This window comes from Schistocerca cancellata, chromosome 10 (assembly GCF_023864275.1).
Source record: "Schistocerca cancellata isolate TAMUIC-IGC-003103 chromosome 10, iqSchCanc2.1, whole genome shotgun sequence".
Classification (NCBI taxonomy): domain Eukaryota; kingdom Metazoa; phylum Arthropoda; class Insecta; order Orthoptera; family Acrididae; genus Schistocerca; species Schistocerca cancellata.
The window spans coordinates 223,137,199-223,151,809 of NC_064635.1; the positions used below are offsets into that span (position 1 = coordinate 223,137,199).

Genomic DNA, 14,611 nt, shown 5'->3' on the forward strand with positions numbered 1-14,611 from the left:
ATACATTAGGGCAACAAAATAGCTTGTTTACTTTTTAACCTTAAATACCAAAAATATATCTGCCAAACAAAGTTCAGTCCATAAAAGTGTATGCTTTCATTTTCTAATTAAACAGATCTGTCGATGTCACAAAAATTTAACACTGTACTGCACTTTGTGCCATTATTTTCTAGTAATAATTCCTAATTATTTTCAAGTAAGACATATGGCTGAGACCTGGGGCAGAAATGAAATAGTATTGTTACTTTTGTGATATTATTTCATTTACATGCCACTGCAGCTAAATCTTGTGAAAAGCTGAAATATTTTTGTATTGTTTGAAGACACACAGTAGATGTTAGAGTGAAGACACAATAAAATATCTTCAGGGCTAAGTGGCACATTGATGAGACAAAAGTTTGTGGACATATAATGAAATGCATTTGCAGCGTATCTGCAAATTTGCATATTTGAATAATATTTTGAAATTGTTTTTACAATATTTCCTCTCCACATATGAAAGGAGGAAGAGGATAGCTTCTAGAATAAACCATGCTACCAAAAAGAGAGAGAGAGAAAAACAGTAACTTGAAATAGTTTACTCAGCTTCAGTTGAACATTGAACACCCCCCCCCTGCCTCCCCTCCCCTCTGTCCCCCCCCCCCACCGCCCCCCCCCCTCTCTCTCTCTCTCTCTCTCTCTCTCTCTCTCTCTCTCTCTCTCTCTCTCTCTCTCTCTCTCTCTCTCTCTCACACACACACACACACACACACACACACACACACACACACACACACTCTCTCTCTCTCTCTACTCGTTCCTCAGACAATAAATACTACCACTTAGCAAAGCATGTAGTATTTGACAACAGTATATCAAATTATAAATAAATGTAATGAGGGGAAAATGATGAAAATCATGAAAATTTTCAATATCTTCCAGTGGTTTGGAATCTATCAAAAATCTGAGACAATTGCTTGGGAGTGCAGGTAGTCTGGTTAATATTATGTTATGTTAACCGGGGACCTAGAAACGACGGCCAGGCTCTGTCCCCACCGCAGCTGCAGTGGTCCGCAACCCCACGACGACTACCGCAGTCCACTGCAGCCCTCCGCCGCCCCACACCGAACTCAGGGTTATTGTGTGGTTCGGCCCCTGGTGGACCATCCCCCCCCTCCCCCCTCCCTCCCCAGGGAACATCTCACACCAGACGAGTGTAACCACTATGTTTCCGTGGTAGAGTAATGGTGGTGTACCCGTGCGTGGAGAACTTGTTTGCGCAGCAATTGTCGACATGGTGTAGCTGATGCGGAACAGGGGGAACCAGCCTGCATTCGCTGAGGCAGATGGAAAACTGCCTAAAAACTATCCACAGACTGGCCAGTTCACCAGACCTTGACACAAATCCACCGGGCGGGGGACCGACGCTCCTTCCCGTCCAGAAAGCCGTGCATTAGACCGCACAGCCAATCGGGCGGGCTAGTCTGGTTAATACTGTGTTGATATTAAATCTGGTTCATAAGCAATGAGATGAGCTACAGTCACAACCAGAGAAGCAGTTGTGATTACAAAATTCTTCAGTCTTCACCACTATTGTTGCAGATTCGTAACCTGCTTGGTCTGATTTAGCTTGAAGGCATTGGCAGTGTTTTGAAATGATACAAAAGCAAGCAGTACACTAGCAGTTCAGCAGCCTGAAGACATTAGTCTGTCACGTAATGTTTCATGGCTTTTAGAACAGTAGGACACTGTAACAAGGGAACCAGGCTCATAAGTAATAAAATAACTACATTTGCTTCTTACTCATCATCTGCTCCACTGTGACATATGCTCATTATCATCTTTGAAACATAGGACATGTTGTTTTAACATTTGCCGCATGGATTTGTATGAGTATAGGGTCAACTGAACCTACAGTAGTAAAAATTTGAAGTTGTTTACTCCTGAATACTTGTGCAGTGTTATGGGAAAAGAGTTGTTAGTTCAAATTTGTTTCTTGAACCTTGTGGCTGTCATCGTCCAGGACTGCTCAGTCTCTCTTACCCATGTTTTATTTTTTCAAACCCCCCCTTCCCTGGGATGACATTTTCAAAAATGGTTGGGACTGGAGTATCCTTTACATTGTATGTGCAGGCTCCTGTTGTGCTCTTATGGTCTTATAGCTCAGTTCTGGCTTATTGTACAGGAAAATGAAAAATTAGCCTTTAATGGGCTGCTGGTAACACGGTTATTTGAGACTGGTATGAGATGGAGTTAAGTCAGCACTGGATCAAACATGTATACAATATTAATCACAGTCGATGTGTTACTGACCAGTCTGAATGTGGCTTTTTTGTAGTTCTCCACATTTTTATGGGAAAATGATGGCACAACACATAAACTTTTAAAATAGGTAGACTGATAGAAGAAAGTTCACAGACATATGCTATACACTGCATTGAAACTTCCTGACAGATTAAAGTTGTGTGGTGGACAGCACTTGAACGTGGAAGCTTGCCTTTCACATGCAACATTTTTATCAGCTGAGCTATCTAGACACCATTCATAACCAGCTCCCACAGCTTCACTACTGCCAGTAAATCTCCCGTACTTTCCAAACTCTGACAGAAGTTCTCTTACCTTTCTGCACCTCCAGAAATAATAATGACAACAAAGTGTATTGTATGTATGTATTGAACTGGGGACCTAGAAATGACAGAGAGGTTTCATCCCCACCGTAGCCCTCAGTGGTACACAACCCCACAACAGGCTACAGCAGTCTACTCACCCCACCGCCGACCTGTACTGAACACAGGGTTATTGTGTGGTTCGGCCCCCAGTGGAACCCCCCCCCCCCTTCCCCTCCCTCCCTCCCCTCAGGAATGTCTCATTCCAAATGAGTGTAACCCCAATGTGTGCGTGGTAGAGTAATTATAGTGTATGCATATGTGGAGACAGTGTTTGCGCAGCAATCACCGACACAGTGTAACTGAGACAGAATAAGGGGAACCAACTCGCATTTGCCGAGGCAGATGGAAGATCACCTTAAAAACCATCCACAGGCTGGCTGGCACACTGGACCTTGTCACTAATCCAATGGGCGGATTCGTGCCAGGGACCAGCACGCCTTCCAACTCGGGAAGCAGTGCATTAGACCGCACAGCTATCTGGGCAGGCTACGAAGTGTATTAGATGGGGAAGGATTAGGAGGTAAAACGAGAGCTTTGCTGGTTAAATAATGTTAAACTGGTTGTGAGATACAGTGATTGGATGGGTAGCTAGAAAATGTGTTGCAGTTAAAGTGTCTGCAACCAGAATCACAAAGTACCACAAAAGTTCAGCACAACAGTGTAAAATTTTAACCGTGCTGCTCTATGTAAGCCACCTGAATATTTGAGATTGAGCATTTTATGGACTATGAGGCAAAATGAACTTACTGTGATACCTGAATTACACAGACAAAACTAGGGCAGTGGAGAAGTAGAGCATGTAGAAACTCTGTACTGAGTGTAGTCCATACAGCCTGCCAACTTGAGCATGGAACTGTAAGACTGATGACTTATGAAGCTACTGGGAACTTGCCCATCTTAATGACACTGACTGTTTGTTGGCAGCAGGCAAGTTTCCAATGACCGCATTGACTGTATTGCTACCCAATGTATTTCAGTAGTGACAGAGTTGCTGCAGTGCCCTTTGCTGAAATCTGCATCAATGATACGCCAGTGGCAACCAAAACCTCCTTTGGTGAAGTCACTTTTGCTCTCCTGACTGATGCCGTCTGTATGCTACCAAAAAGGAAAAGATGTTTGTATCAGTGTGTACTTTCTAGATAAGCTTCATGTTTTCAATTTACTCTTCAGAAATGTTTGATGTGTGGTATGCTAGACATAGGATATGTAGTTTTTTATATATATATCCACTTTGGCTGAGTGAATCTTTAAATGATATTTTCAAATCCATTTTTCACAGACATGTAAAACAGTCAAACATCATCATAAACTTATGTAGGAATCATTGTATTGGAGTTATCATAATGATTCCAGTCAAATGGTATTCGAAACAGCCATTTTCATAACAGAATTGTGGAAGATCTTTTCTCAGGAGTTTTATATTTTTTTTGGGTTGCCGAATCCAAATTTCATGTCTGCTGTTTTGTAGCATCTCGGAATCACAAAGCAATTTGCAAAAAGTCTCAAAATTTTTGTACTTTTTTCAGTTTTACATTTGTATCTCCAAAACAATGATTTTTTCAAAAATTAAAATCTGATACAAAATTAAAGTAGACAGAATTTGCCACAAAAGTCACTAGTCAGGTTTGATTTTCTGATGAGTGGTATTGGTGCTAGAGCACACTGAAAAGCAGCGACTTTGTGACCATTCTCTGGAAAGACAAAAACGCCCGGTCCCAACCCCAACAACATGAAAAATATGCATGTTATCAACAAAAACACCTACACTGCACAAAAATACATTAAATTTTCTATGAGAGACATCTGTAACATTCAATTGTCTCATGAGGACATAAGGGGGGAGGGAGCAAAGTGAAAAGTACAAAAAATGCTGTTTGTGTCCTCCCCCATGGCTACCTCTCATCAGTGTTACACTTTTGGTGTATTACACTTGAAAGTGCTTGTTTTGAATGAATTGATGGGGAAATATGTTTGCTGAAAACATTAACAAATTATATTTGCAACATATTAGGTACATGACACTGAACAGAAAGCTGAATGTGAAATCTGTCTCCAGTAATGTACATGTATCATGAAATTAGTGAGCGCCAAGCCCACAATTGGAACATTCCTTTGAGTAGGTTCTCCAACTGGAGAATAAAGAAGGCATACAAAATACAGAGAAGTGAACTATCGATTTATGAAGAAATACCTGTATGGAAGTCTTGTGCACAAGTTTTAATTCATCTCTGTTCGGCTACTGAGGGCCCTGACAATGTTTCTTGGGGAGTAGAAAGTCCAGGTGAAGGTTCTTTGGGAATGGAAGGTCCAGCAAAGTATTAGGGACTGTGGAAGGTCCACGCTGAATAATGAGCTGTTGCTGTTTTTCAACAGAATAAATTGTTATTGAATGATTAATCATATGATGTAGGAAAACTGATTAGTAAAGACACATAATACTGGAAGATAATACTTCAATTAACACTTTCTGATGCCTCAGCTGCTTCAGACAGTAGTAATGAAAGAGGCTCTTCCAGGTTGTCTTTTCTTCTACATAAAAATTGAAGTTGATGTTGGAGCACAACCCTTCACATTATTGACAGAGTTTTGTGCAGAACAGTCCTGCTTGCCTATACCCTCCCCGGACTTGGAAATCTATCATCATGGTGCTCAAGAAACATTACCTGGTCCCACAACAGCCAACCAGATGTGAATAAAAATTCTGTGCACCAGACATCAGTATAGGTATTTCTTCATACATCAAAAGTTCACTATACAGGTTCTCTGTCATTCAAATCCTTATTCCATCACTAAATGCCTTCTTTCTTTTCCAGATGGAGAACATACTCAAAAGGATATTCCAATCCTGGATGTGAAATTCACTCATTTCATGACACATAACTACATTAAGATTTCACATTCAGCTTTCTGTTCAGTGTCATGTACCTAATGTGTTGCAAGTATAATTTGTTATTTTTTTCAGCAAACATAATTTCCCATCAAGTTACTCAAAACAAGTTCTTTGGAACATAATACCTGAAAAGTGTGGCTCTGATGAGAGAGAGACATGTGGGAGGGTGCAGAAGGCATTTCTCATAATTTTCGCTTTGCCCCCTTCCCCCTTACACTCTTATGAGAAAATTTTTACACCCTTATGAGAAAATTGATTGTTACAAACTGTCTCTTGTAGGAATTTAATAATCTTTCACATGGTGTAAGGGTTTTTGAAGATAACATGCATTTTTTTTTTTTTTGAGTAGATGGGGTTGGGATTGAGTGTTTTTGTCATTTTCGCAGAATGATCAGAAAATCACTGCTATTCAGTGCGCTGAAGTGCCAATCTACTCATCAGAAAATCGGACCTGACTAGTGTATTTTGTAGGAAGTTTTGTCAATTTTAATTTTGTAGTGAACGTTTATTTTAGAAAAAATCATAGTTTTTGAGATATAAGCAAAGAACTGAAAAAAGTGTGAAACTTTTGAAGCTTTTTTGCATCTTTCTGTTGTGAAGAAATTTGGATTCAACAAAAAAGAAATGTACATATAGGACTGCTGAGGAAAAATATCTGCAATTTTGTTATGGGGAAACCACCATTAGACTGGGCTGAGTATGTATTGCTCTGCATTATGTTGTAAAGAGGTGTTAGATGTGTAACTCAGGGGGTTGCATATGGGTGGTGGAGTGCATTATAGACGTAGAAGTAAAAAAGGAGCGGCTGGGGGGGGGGGGGGGGGGGGGACAACAACAAACATAAATATCCAAGGATGAATCAGTTAATGTGTTTATGTGTCTACTCTCTCTCTCTCTCTCTCTCTCTCTCTCTCTCTCTCTCTCTCTCTCACACACACACACACACACACACACACACACACACACACACACATATAATGTGTGAGAGAGAGAGAGCTAATTTTTGACCCCAATGTACTAATCAAAGAGTTGGGGAGGTTTTCCTTGATTATCAGGTAACAATTTTAACCATACACTCTACTAATTCCCAACCACCCCATCTACCTTCCTGAGGAAGGATCTCATACAGCCTCGAACATCATTGATGTATAGTAGGAACAAAATTGGGCCTAGTACACTACCCTGAGGGACATCTATGTTTATATGGTTCTTATCTGACAATTGTCTATTCTATATGCAATTATTTAATTGCAAACCTGCCATTATGTAGAAGGATGTATATGGATTTTCTGCAAAATTAGGTGTTAATTGAGGCCTTTTAGAACATCAAAATAGTTTGCAAATTGTCAGTCACATATAATGTGCCCGTGTCTGCAGCCAGCTAGTCAGCACATCTGACTGCTGTGCGGAGGACATAGGTTTGCTTGCTGGTACTGTCAGGGATTTTTGCTTGGTAGGAAGGCTGGTCCACTCTGGCTCCTGGTGCCAGCTGAGCAGCTACTTGAATGAAAAGTGGTGACTCCAAGGTCTGTAAAACTGATGATGGTTGGAAGAGAGGTGTGCTCACCCTGTGTGCCTCTGTACCACATCCGAATGATGTGATATTGCAGAGGTAACACAGTTCACAGTCCACTCGGCCTGATCGCGGAGTTAGTTTTTTTAATTATTTTATTATTATAATAATTAGACTAAAGCTACCTGGAAGCTGAGAAACTTACATGCCATCTCCTTATGGATGACGTTATTTAGCATTCATGTCTGCTTCTTCTGATTGTGTGATTGGTATGTCTTTTGTTGACTGTTCTTTGCTTATCTGTCTGTGCTGACAGCTTCATTGAAATGTGGTGCAAAAAATTGTGCTATGCCATGTTTAGCCTGTTTAAGGACTTCCTCTTCTATAAAATGAATTAAAATTTTTAAAACATTTACTTGCTTCTGATTTATTTTTATGTTTCCTTTGCATTATGGCAGTATGATTAACATATGATTGTTTGCACAATAGGTTGGCAAAATGAGAATTCCACCACCAAGCAACTGATTCTGCAGTCTCAAGAAGCTTGTCAGCCTTAGATTAAGTGTTAATGCAAGTGACATTGCGTGAAAAATTGCTGGGCTGCAAAATGTCTGCCTAGTTAATCTACAGACAATTCACCAGTGTTGCATTCTTTTGTTCAGAGGTGATTAAATGTTGTTGAAGAGAAATGATGAACTTTGACATTTGCTTTCACTGATTTGAGTTGTTGCACCATATCCTTGATTGTAATACACACACAGTATGGAACAAGACATGGATGTCCACCTGAGATGGAATAACCATCAGACTACACTATTATCTGTCTTCAGCTCTCTTCTAGATAATGGGGATCTGGTAGATTGCACAATAAGTGCTGAAGGTCAATATTTCAAAGCACACAGGGTGATTCTCTCAGCCTGCAGTCCATACTTTGAATTAATATTCAGCCAACATCATGAGAAGCATCCCGTTGTTATACTGCCAGATGTAAAGTTTCAAATTTTGAAGGCTCTGATGGAGTATATGTACTCTGGAGAAGTGAAGGTTCCACAGAATAAGCTCTGTACCGTCCTTAAACTTGCTGAGACTCTACAGATTAAGGGCCTGTCATTTGCTGGTGATGGAGAAATGAAAAACAAACTTGGGCATAGGAGAAGGAATGAGTCTACCATTCTCCATGAACAACACGTTTTTGGTAAACATCTGTGTGAACCCAGACATGGTTCTCAAGTCGAGCAGAAAGGAGATGTTTCCTCACCACACACCTTAGAAAAGGAATGCTCTGAAGACATTGATTCCCATCTGCCGGCTGCTCAGGAAAGTGAGACTGATAGTTCCACTTATGTCTCCCACGAAAAACCAGTTGATGAGCCATCAATGTCCGAAGACGTTAGTGATACTGAGGCGTTCAATGTGTTTGAGTGTTCATCTCTCACAAAAATACTCACTAAATCAAACACCTGTGTGTCTGGGATATTATTAAACCCAGTTTCCAGTATTTTAGATTCCAGTGAATTGCCAGGAACATCCAGAGAGAATATTGGAGAACAGCGAATATTAAGTGAAAATGTGCTTCCAACACACACAACTGGTAAAGAACTGAGAATGTCAGAACCTCTAGGTATGTTTGTTGAAAGACCAGTTGTGGACCTTCTACCAGAAATAAAGCAGGAGGATCCAGATGGTGACAGTATAGAGGAGATAATCCTAGATGATGACATCAGTGAAAGTGACGATCACAGTCACGATGGTGGTGACGACAACCACAGTACTGTCAGAGAATTACTGAGAGAGATACCAGAAGACTCCTTTAGTGATCAAGGTTTCTGCAGTCTAGAACAACACAGGGACACATGCTTTGTAGAGCCAGCATCAATCTTACCTATTCGATTTAGATGTGATGTGTGCGGGAGGTCATATCGGTATCACAGAGGTTTGTCGAGGCACTTGAAGTACGAGTGTGGGAAAGAACCACAGTTCAGGTGTCCTCATTGTCCTGCGAGATATACTCAGAAGCACCATTTAAGAACACACATGGTGAGGAATCATTTATCTTACTAGGTTTAAACTGTTATGAATAGAAAACTTGCACAAATCCCTTTAGGTAATCAAAAGGTGCATTAGTCATTGAGCTGTATTACTCTTGTTTGATATTACAGATGGTGTTCAAGCAGTGGGCTGAGTGTAAAGTCACTGAATGAAAGTAACTAGTTTCCACAGTAGATCTACTTCATTTTACATTAATATAGTCATGAGTTTTGTATGTTGTTAGCTTGGGCTTAATGTGAGTTGTGTGTAAGTCATTAGTCTATTGGAGGTTCATTTAATCTGCACTGGTTGGTAGCTATTTCAGAGGAGCTTCAGTCTTAAAGCTTATTCATTGATTTAACTTATCTCAACACCATCTACACTTGCAGTTGCAGACAAATTCTGCACAAATTGCAGAAAGCTAGTTTTACTTTTTTTTTCAGCCAGTGTGCTGTAAACTCAATATTACATCTATAAATGGTCTGAGAATAAGCAGAAAGGATTTACTTGGAAAATTTAGAAGGTGGAGAGTTTAAAAACTAGCAGTCTGTTGTGTGATTTGGCACATGTGAGGAAAGAAGAAATTTTAAAGGCAGTATCTGTTGATATGGTTCCAAGTAGCTGCTGATTCAGGGTGAAGCATTGCTGAGATAGTATCATCCACTGGCATTGACTTGTCTGCTCTGCCACTTGGTTATTGGCCTTCTAGTGATGGCATAATGCTGCCTTCAGTCCTGAGTAGCCTTCCAACCAACTTGCAAATGAAGATGAGCGACAAAGCAAATTACAAGTTTGCAAGTGGTGCATCTATAATCACAAAATTAATTTGAGATGTGAAATTTGTTTTTGTGGTCTTGTAACTATTTGAAATGGTATAGGTTGGTACACAATTATACGGTGTATCTGTATAATATTTGTCAACACTTGTGATGGTAGCATGGAGCAACAACTGATTGTCAGAATATAGTATGTAGTACACAGTATTACATGCTCAGTAACATTCATTGCTAACTGAAACTTGAAAATTGGTGCTTGACATTCCAAACTTGTCATTTAATAAATTTTATGTACAGTAACTGTTGCTTGGATGCAGTTTGTGAGTATTAGCATCTGTCATCAGTATTTCTCAGGTCAAATGCTTTATGTACTTAGAAAAATTATTCTGAATTTTGATTTATGATTCACAGTTGTATATTAACCTGTCAGACTTTCTAAATAATGTATTAATGCTGCCTGTAACAAATAAGAACTCATATTTAGGAATGACATTTTTTCAGCATGTTACATGCTTTACTATACTCAGTTTTACTGCAGTTGTCATGTTTGCATAATCTGCAAGAACAGGACTGCTCACAAGAATAGATAAACACAATACAACAGATTTGGAGCTGTAAATGCGTTGTAACTCAATGGAATGGCTGCTGAATCTCTGTCAGTTCCCCCTGTGTTGGAGTCCAATATGCTTCAAGCATAAATACCCTGGCTGCATAGACAATAAACCTTTCACTGCTTGCTGGGCAGACCTCTGGCTGTGGTGCTTGTGAGGGGCATCATTAGTACTCTGGCTGCACAGAATTGTCCATGTGTAACAGGTTGTAAGACTGAGCTCTGAGGCTGCCTGTTGCAATGATGAGGAGATAATGTGATCAACCTGTTTAAATTAAAATGGCAAGGGTAAAAGCACTCCAATAAAATTGGAGTGGTGGGGTGTGAGTTATGCCCAGATAGCTCAGGTGGTGCAGACTTATCCGCAAATGACAAATGTCCGAAGTTTGAGTCCCAGTATGGTACACAGTTTGGATCTGCCAGGAAGTTTCAAATTGCCACCTGATCTGCTGCAGAGTAAAAATACTTTCTGGAAAAATGGGACAGGTGTCATCATCTTGAAGTTTGTTTTAATAATGGCAGTGCTCCTGTTCCTGTTGGAGATAGTATGAACTTGCCTTCCACTTGTTTTTGAACTGACTAAAACCTTGTTAGTTTGAGGGAACCTACAGTTTAATGTAGACTCTGAACCACAGTGTAACTCAGTGTTTTTAACATTACCAAATAATTGCCAGAGGTGAAAGAACCGAGATTTGACAGAATAAAAGCTAGTGTAACAATGAAAACAATCAATTATTGACAAAATTATTTAATTGGATAGATGAAAAATCTACTCACCAAGTGGCAGCAAAACATGCACATAAAAGACGGTCGTAATTGTCGATTACAATCGTCTTTTATGTGTGTGTTCTGCCGCCGCTTGTTAAGTAAATTTTTTATCTATCCAATTAAGGACTGCTCATGGAAACCTGTACTCTTTGTGTTTATAAGTCTTTTTTTATTTTTATTTTCATCTCATACTACTAAAATTTAACAGTGTTCACCATGGTACTATAATTTACATTAAAAATACAACTTTGTAACAGATTTATTTGAATAGCTACATTCCATGTCATCCATCCCTGATATAGCACAAAATCATCACCATTTTCCAGTTACAGTTCACCACATGAGAATTACAAGTGCTGTGCATCTCATCCTGTTGCCACACACTATTCCTCATGGATTTCCTTTCAGATCAGGCTGACTGCATCCACAGCACAATTTCAATGTCGTTGTCCTTAACAGCTTACCAGTTTCTGTCTATGGCTCATGTGGTCTTCTAGTTTTACAGTTGAGGTTAAATTTCTTTCCACATGTTCACTTTTCTCTCTTTCTAGCAAAAGTATGATGCCTAAAACAAGTGCAGTCAGTGTCAGTAATGAACAGAAAAGTTGTAAACATGCACAAGATTTTGCACATGGGAAGCTGTACCACATATTAAACGTAATTTTGGAGGGCTGGTGACATTATGTGACGAGAAATATCTCAATGTATGGTTGAATAAAACATACAACTAAGGTTTATGGCAGAAGTACATGTTGTTAAACATTTGTCAATAAGTGGAACATGAACTGTTCAATGAAATGTCAGTACTGGGTTTCACAGAAACACTTCAGTCATTAACAAACAATTTTTATTATTCAAACACCAGTTTCTCTCTGTAGCAAAAATTAAAATTGGGCCATCTGTTATCATGAACTCCACATAATTCTGACACATAGTTCACCTTAATTATGATTACCCTGAGTTACCTTTATCTGTGCATTTTTTTTTTTTGGACCACTACATCCATGACACTCAGTCATGGGTCATCATGTACTCATTATTTCAAACAAAATGGCATAAATATTAATGAAACAAGGGCTATCTGTCATGTTCTGTCAACCTCACAGTTGCTATATTCACCACAGAAAATCCCATTCCAACATGCTTATTAGAATTTTACATTTGTTCACACTCTCCAGCTTTAACTGACAGTAGAACTACACTATCCGAGAATCCCAGGAACTCAACAAGTGAATTCTGTATTCTAAAATCCATCAAGTTGTTCATTCTTCTGACTGTGCAGATCCATTAGTTGGCTGATTTTTTAATGTTTGACATTTTAACCATTCTTGCACAATTTAGGGGTATTCATTGCTTCTTCAGGAGATGACATTAAATTCCTGAGTCTTTCTTCCTCAGATTTGCTTTGAAAGAGTGACAATAGCAGTCCCTGAATACAATGTAATGGTCTGGTCACACAAGCTTAAATTGAAGATATCAATATAATTTTCATTCAAGTGCTTTGTGAATAGAATTTTTTTTGGCAAAGTCATTCCGTCACTAAAGCAGTGAATGTTGCTTCCTAATAATTCACAGCATTTTCTGTTTTCATTAGAATTCACATCCCCTCTTTGAAACTCAGAAAATGTACGTGGAAGTGACACTTTCCATCATAATGATTTCATATAAACTGTTCTCAGTATTCTTTCCACATCGCATTATGGGAAAATCCTGAGAATTTGACAGTGCTCTCCATTACTTTCATCATTACCAATTTTAATTTCTGTAGCTGCTGCTGTGGTGGCTTTGTATAACAACATTCAGCTTGTGATTGGTCAGCTTACATAATTGTTACACCACATTATTATAGATTGTGTCAGTGTCTGCAATGGAGAGACACAAAGGCGTCATTTCACCTACTGGAAAATAACAAAGAGTTGTTTATGTTCCAATGAGAGCAATGGTGCTCCTAGAGCTTTTCTGTCATAGACATCAACATGATCTCTGGCCAAATGACACCACAGTGACATAGGCCTAACAGTCAGTGGCCATTTATTGCTTGTAAAAAGATACCGCAGTAGCATTTGTGGCAGTCAGTGAATCATGACAAAAATGATGGAGGGAACTGAAAGCTTGATTTTTTTCCCTAATTTTATGTGACAAGGAAACTTACAAGATTTTGTGCAGCAACATAAATGCACAATAGAACAACAGAAAATTTATTACAGAAAGTAAACAAAATTAAAATAACAAAAAATATTAAGCATGTCCAATTTAATGACTGCTTGATTAGGGAATCACAAGATCTATCATATTATCATAGGAAGCAAATTACCATAAGCAATGTGACAAGGGCAACTGAAGAAAACATTTATAGAGTGCTACAGATAGATTGAAGTACCAGTAACTAAATGCTTTTCCTAGAGACACTGACAAAGGCAACACCGTAGTAGCTATAAAAGTAAAAGAATACACTGAAAAATTAAAACAACAGAATTCCTGCAATATGACAGAGGGTAAAGCAAAAACTAACAATTGTATCTTGCATAAAATGGAATCTTAAAAACCCAAGCTTATAAGAAATACACACTACAAAGACTTTCTTGATGATGTCCCACTTCATCTTGGAGTCAATGTAAAGATGATTATCTGCATCTTGTCACTGAAGGCAAATTAATGGCCTCCCAGCTGTACTTTAAGTTGGCCAAGCAAAGATAAAATTAGAAGACGTGTGTCATGGAGTCAACCAAAAGGAAAATGTTGTTGATTAACTTTCCACACCTCTCTTCTTCACAGCTGAGTGCAAAGCCCACAGTGTTTTGCTGTAATAGTTGTCATTTAATGAACAGCTGTTTGATATAAACTTGATATTGGCCATGAAATTAAGTTGTCCTCATGCAGGTTGTGGACACTAGCATGGATGTAATAAGAATGGGTTTTTGACATCACAACATAAAATTTCACATTACAAAGCATTCCTGCAGATGGGAAGAATGTATTAACTCCTGTCAGATTTTGGGAACATTTTACCAAATGTGAACCAGTACAGTGTGAGATCATCTACAATGTCAGAGACTTTAAGCTTACTAAAGGTAAAACGTCATGTAGGTTATAAGAAAAAGGGGGTTTTGGTAGAATTTGTTATAATAAAACATCAAAAATAGCATGTCGGTGGTGAACACTGTTACAACATTTATGAGAGCAAAGGTATAGGATGTATATAAACCTCAACCAACATCTGTGTGCATTTCTGTTGATCATTTAAAAGTTACAACTTACTTTTGAAACCATTTACAAATCCAAAGTTTAGTAACATATGTGTTACCTCAGTATGTAGCAATCTGGCAGCATACTCCTTTCTCTGTGTGGTGAACTATGTTGAATGCTCAATTAGACATT

General features: G+C 38.9%; 2 protein-coding genes across 4 annotated transcripts in view; both read left to right on the forward strand.

Annotated features, from left to right (window-relative positions):
* Nucleotides 1–7,712, forward strand: part of LOC126106879 (longitudinals lacking protein, isoforms N/O/W/X/Y-like) — a 107,432-nt gene extending 99,720 nt beyond the window's left edge. For all 3 annotated transcript variants that reach the window (XR_007523410.1, XR_007523409.1, XR_007523411.1), the window contains one exon: nucleotides 7,541–7,712. The gene's annotated coding sequence lies outside the window, so the exon portion shown is untranslated. The remainder of the gene's footprint in view (nucleotides 1–7,540) is intronic.
* A 113-nt stretch (nucleotides 7,713–7,825) lies between these two features.
* On the forward strand, nucleotides 7,826–9,112 carry LOC126106288 (longitudinals lacking protein, isoforms N/O/W/X/Y-like). The gene has a single exon (XM_049912508.1). The coding sequence runs from the start codon at nucleotides 7,826–7,828 to the stop codon at nucleotides 9,110–9,112; it is 1,287 nt and encodes a 428-aa protein (XP_049768465.1).
* Nucleotides 9,113–14,611: the final 5,499 nt, after the last annotated feature.

Bases quoted from the DNA above. Each gene is read 5' to 3' on its own strand.
- LOC126106288 (XM_049912508.1), top strand. From the start codon at position 7,826: ATGGATGTCCACCTGAGATGGAATAACCATCAGACTACACTATTATCT.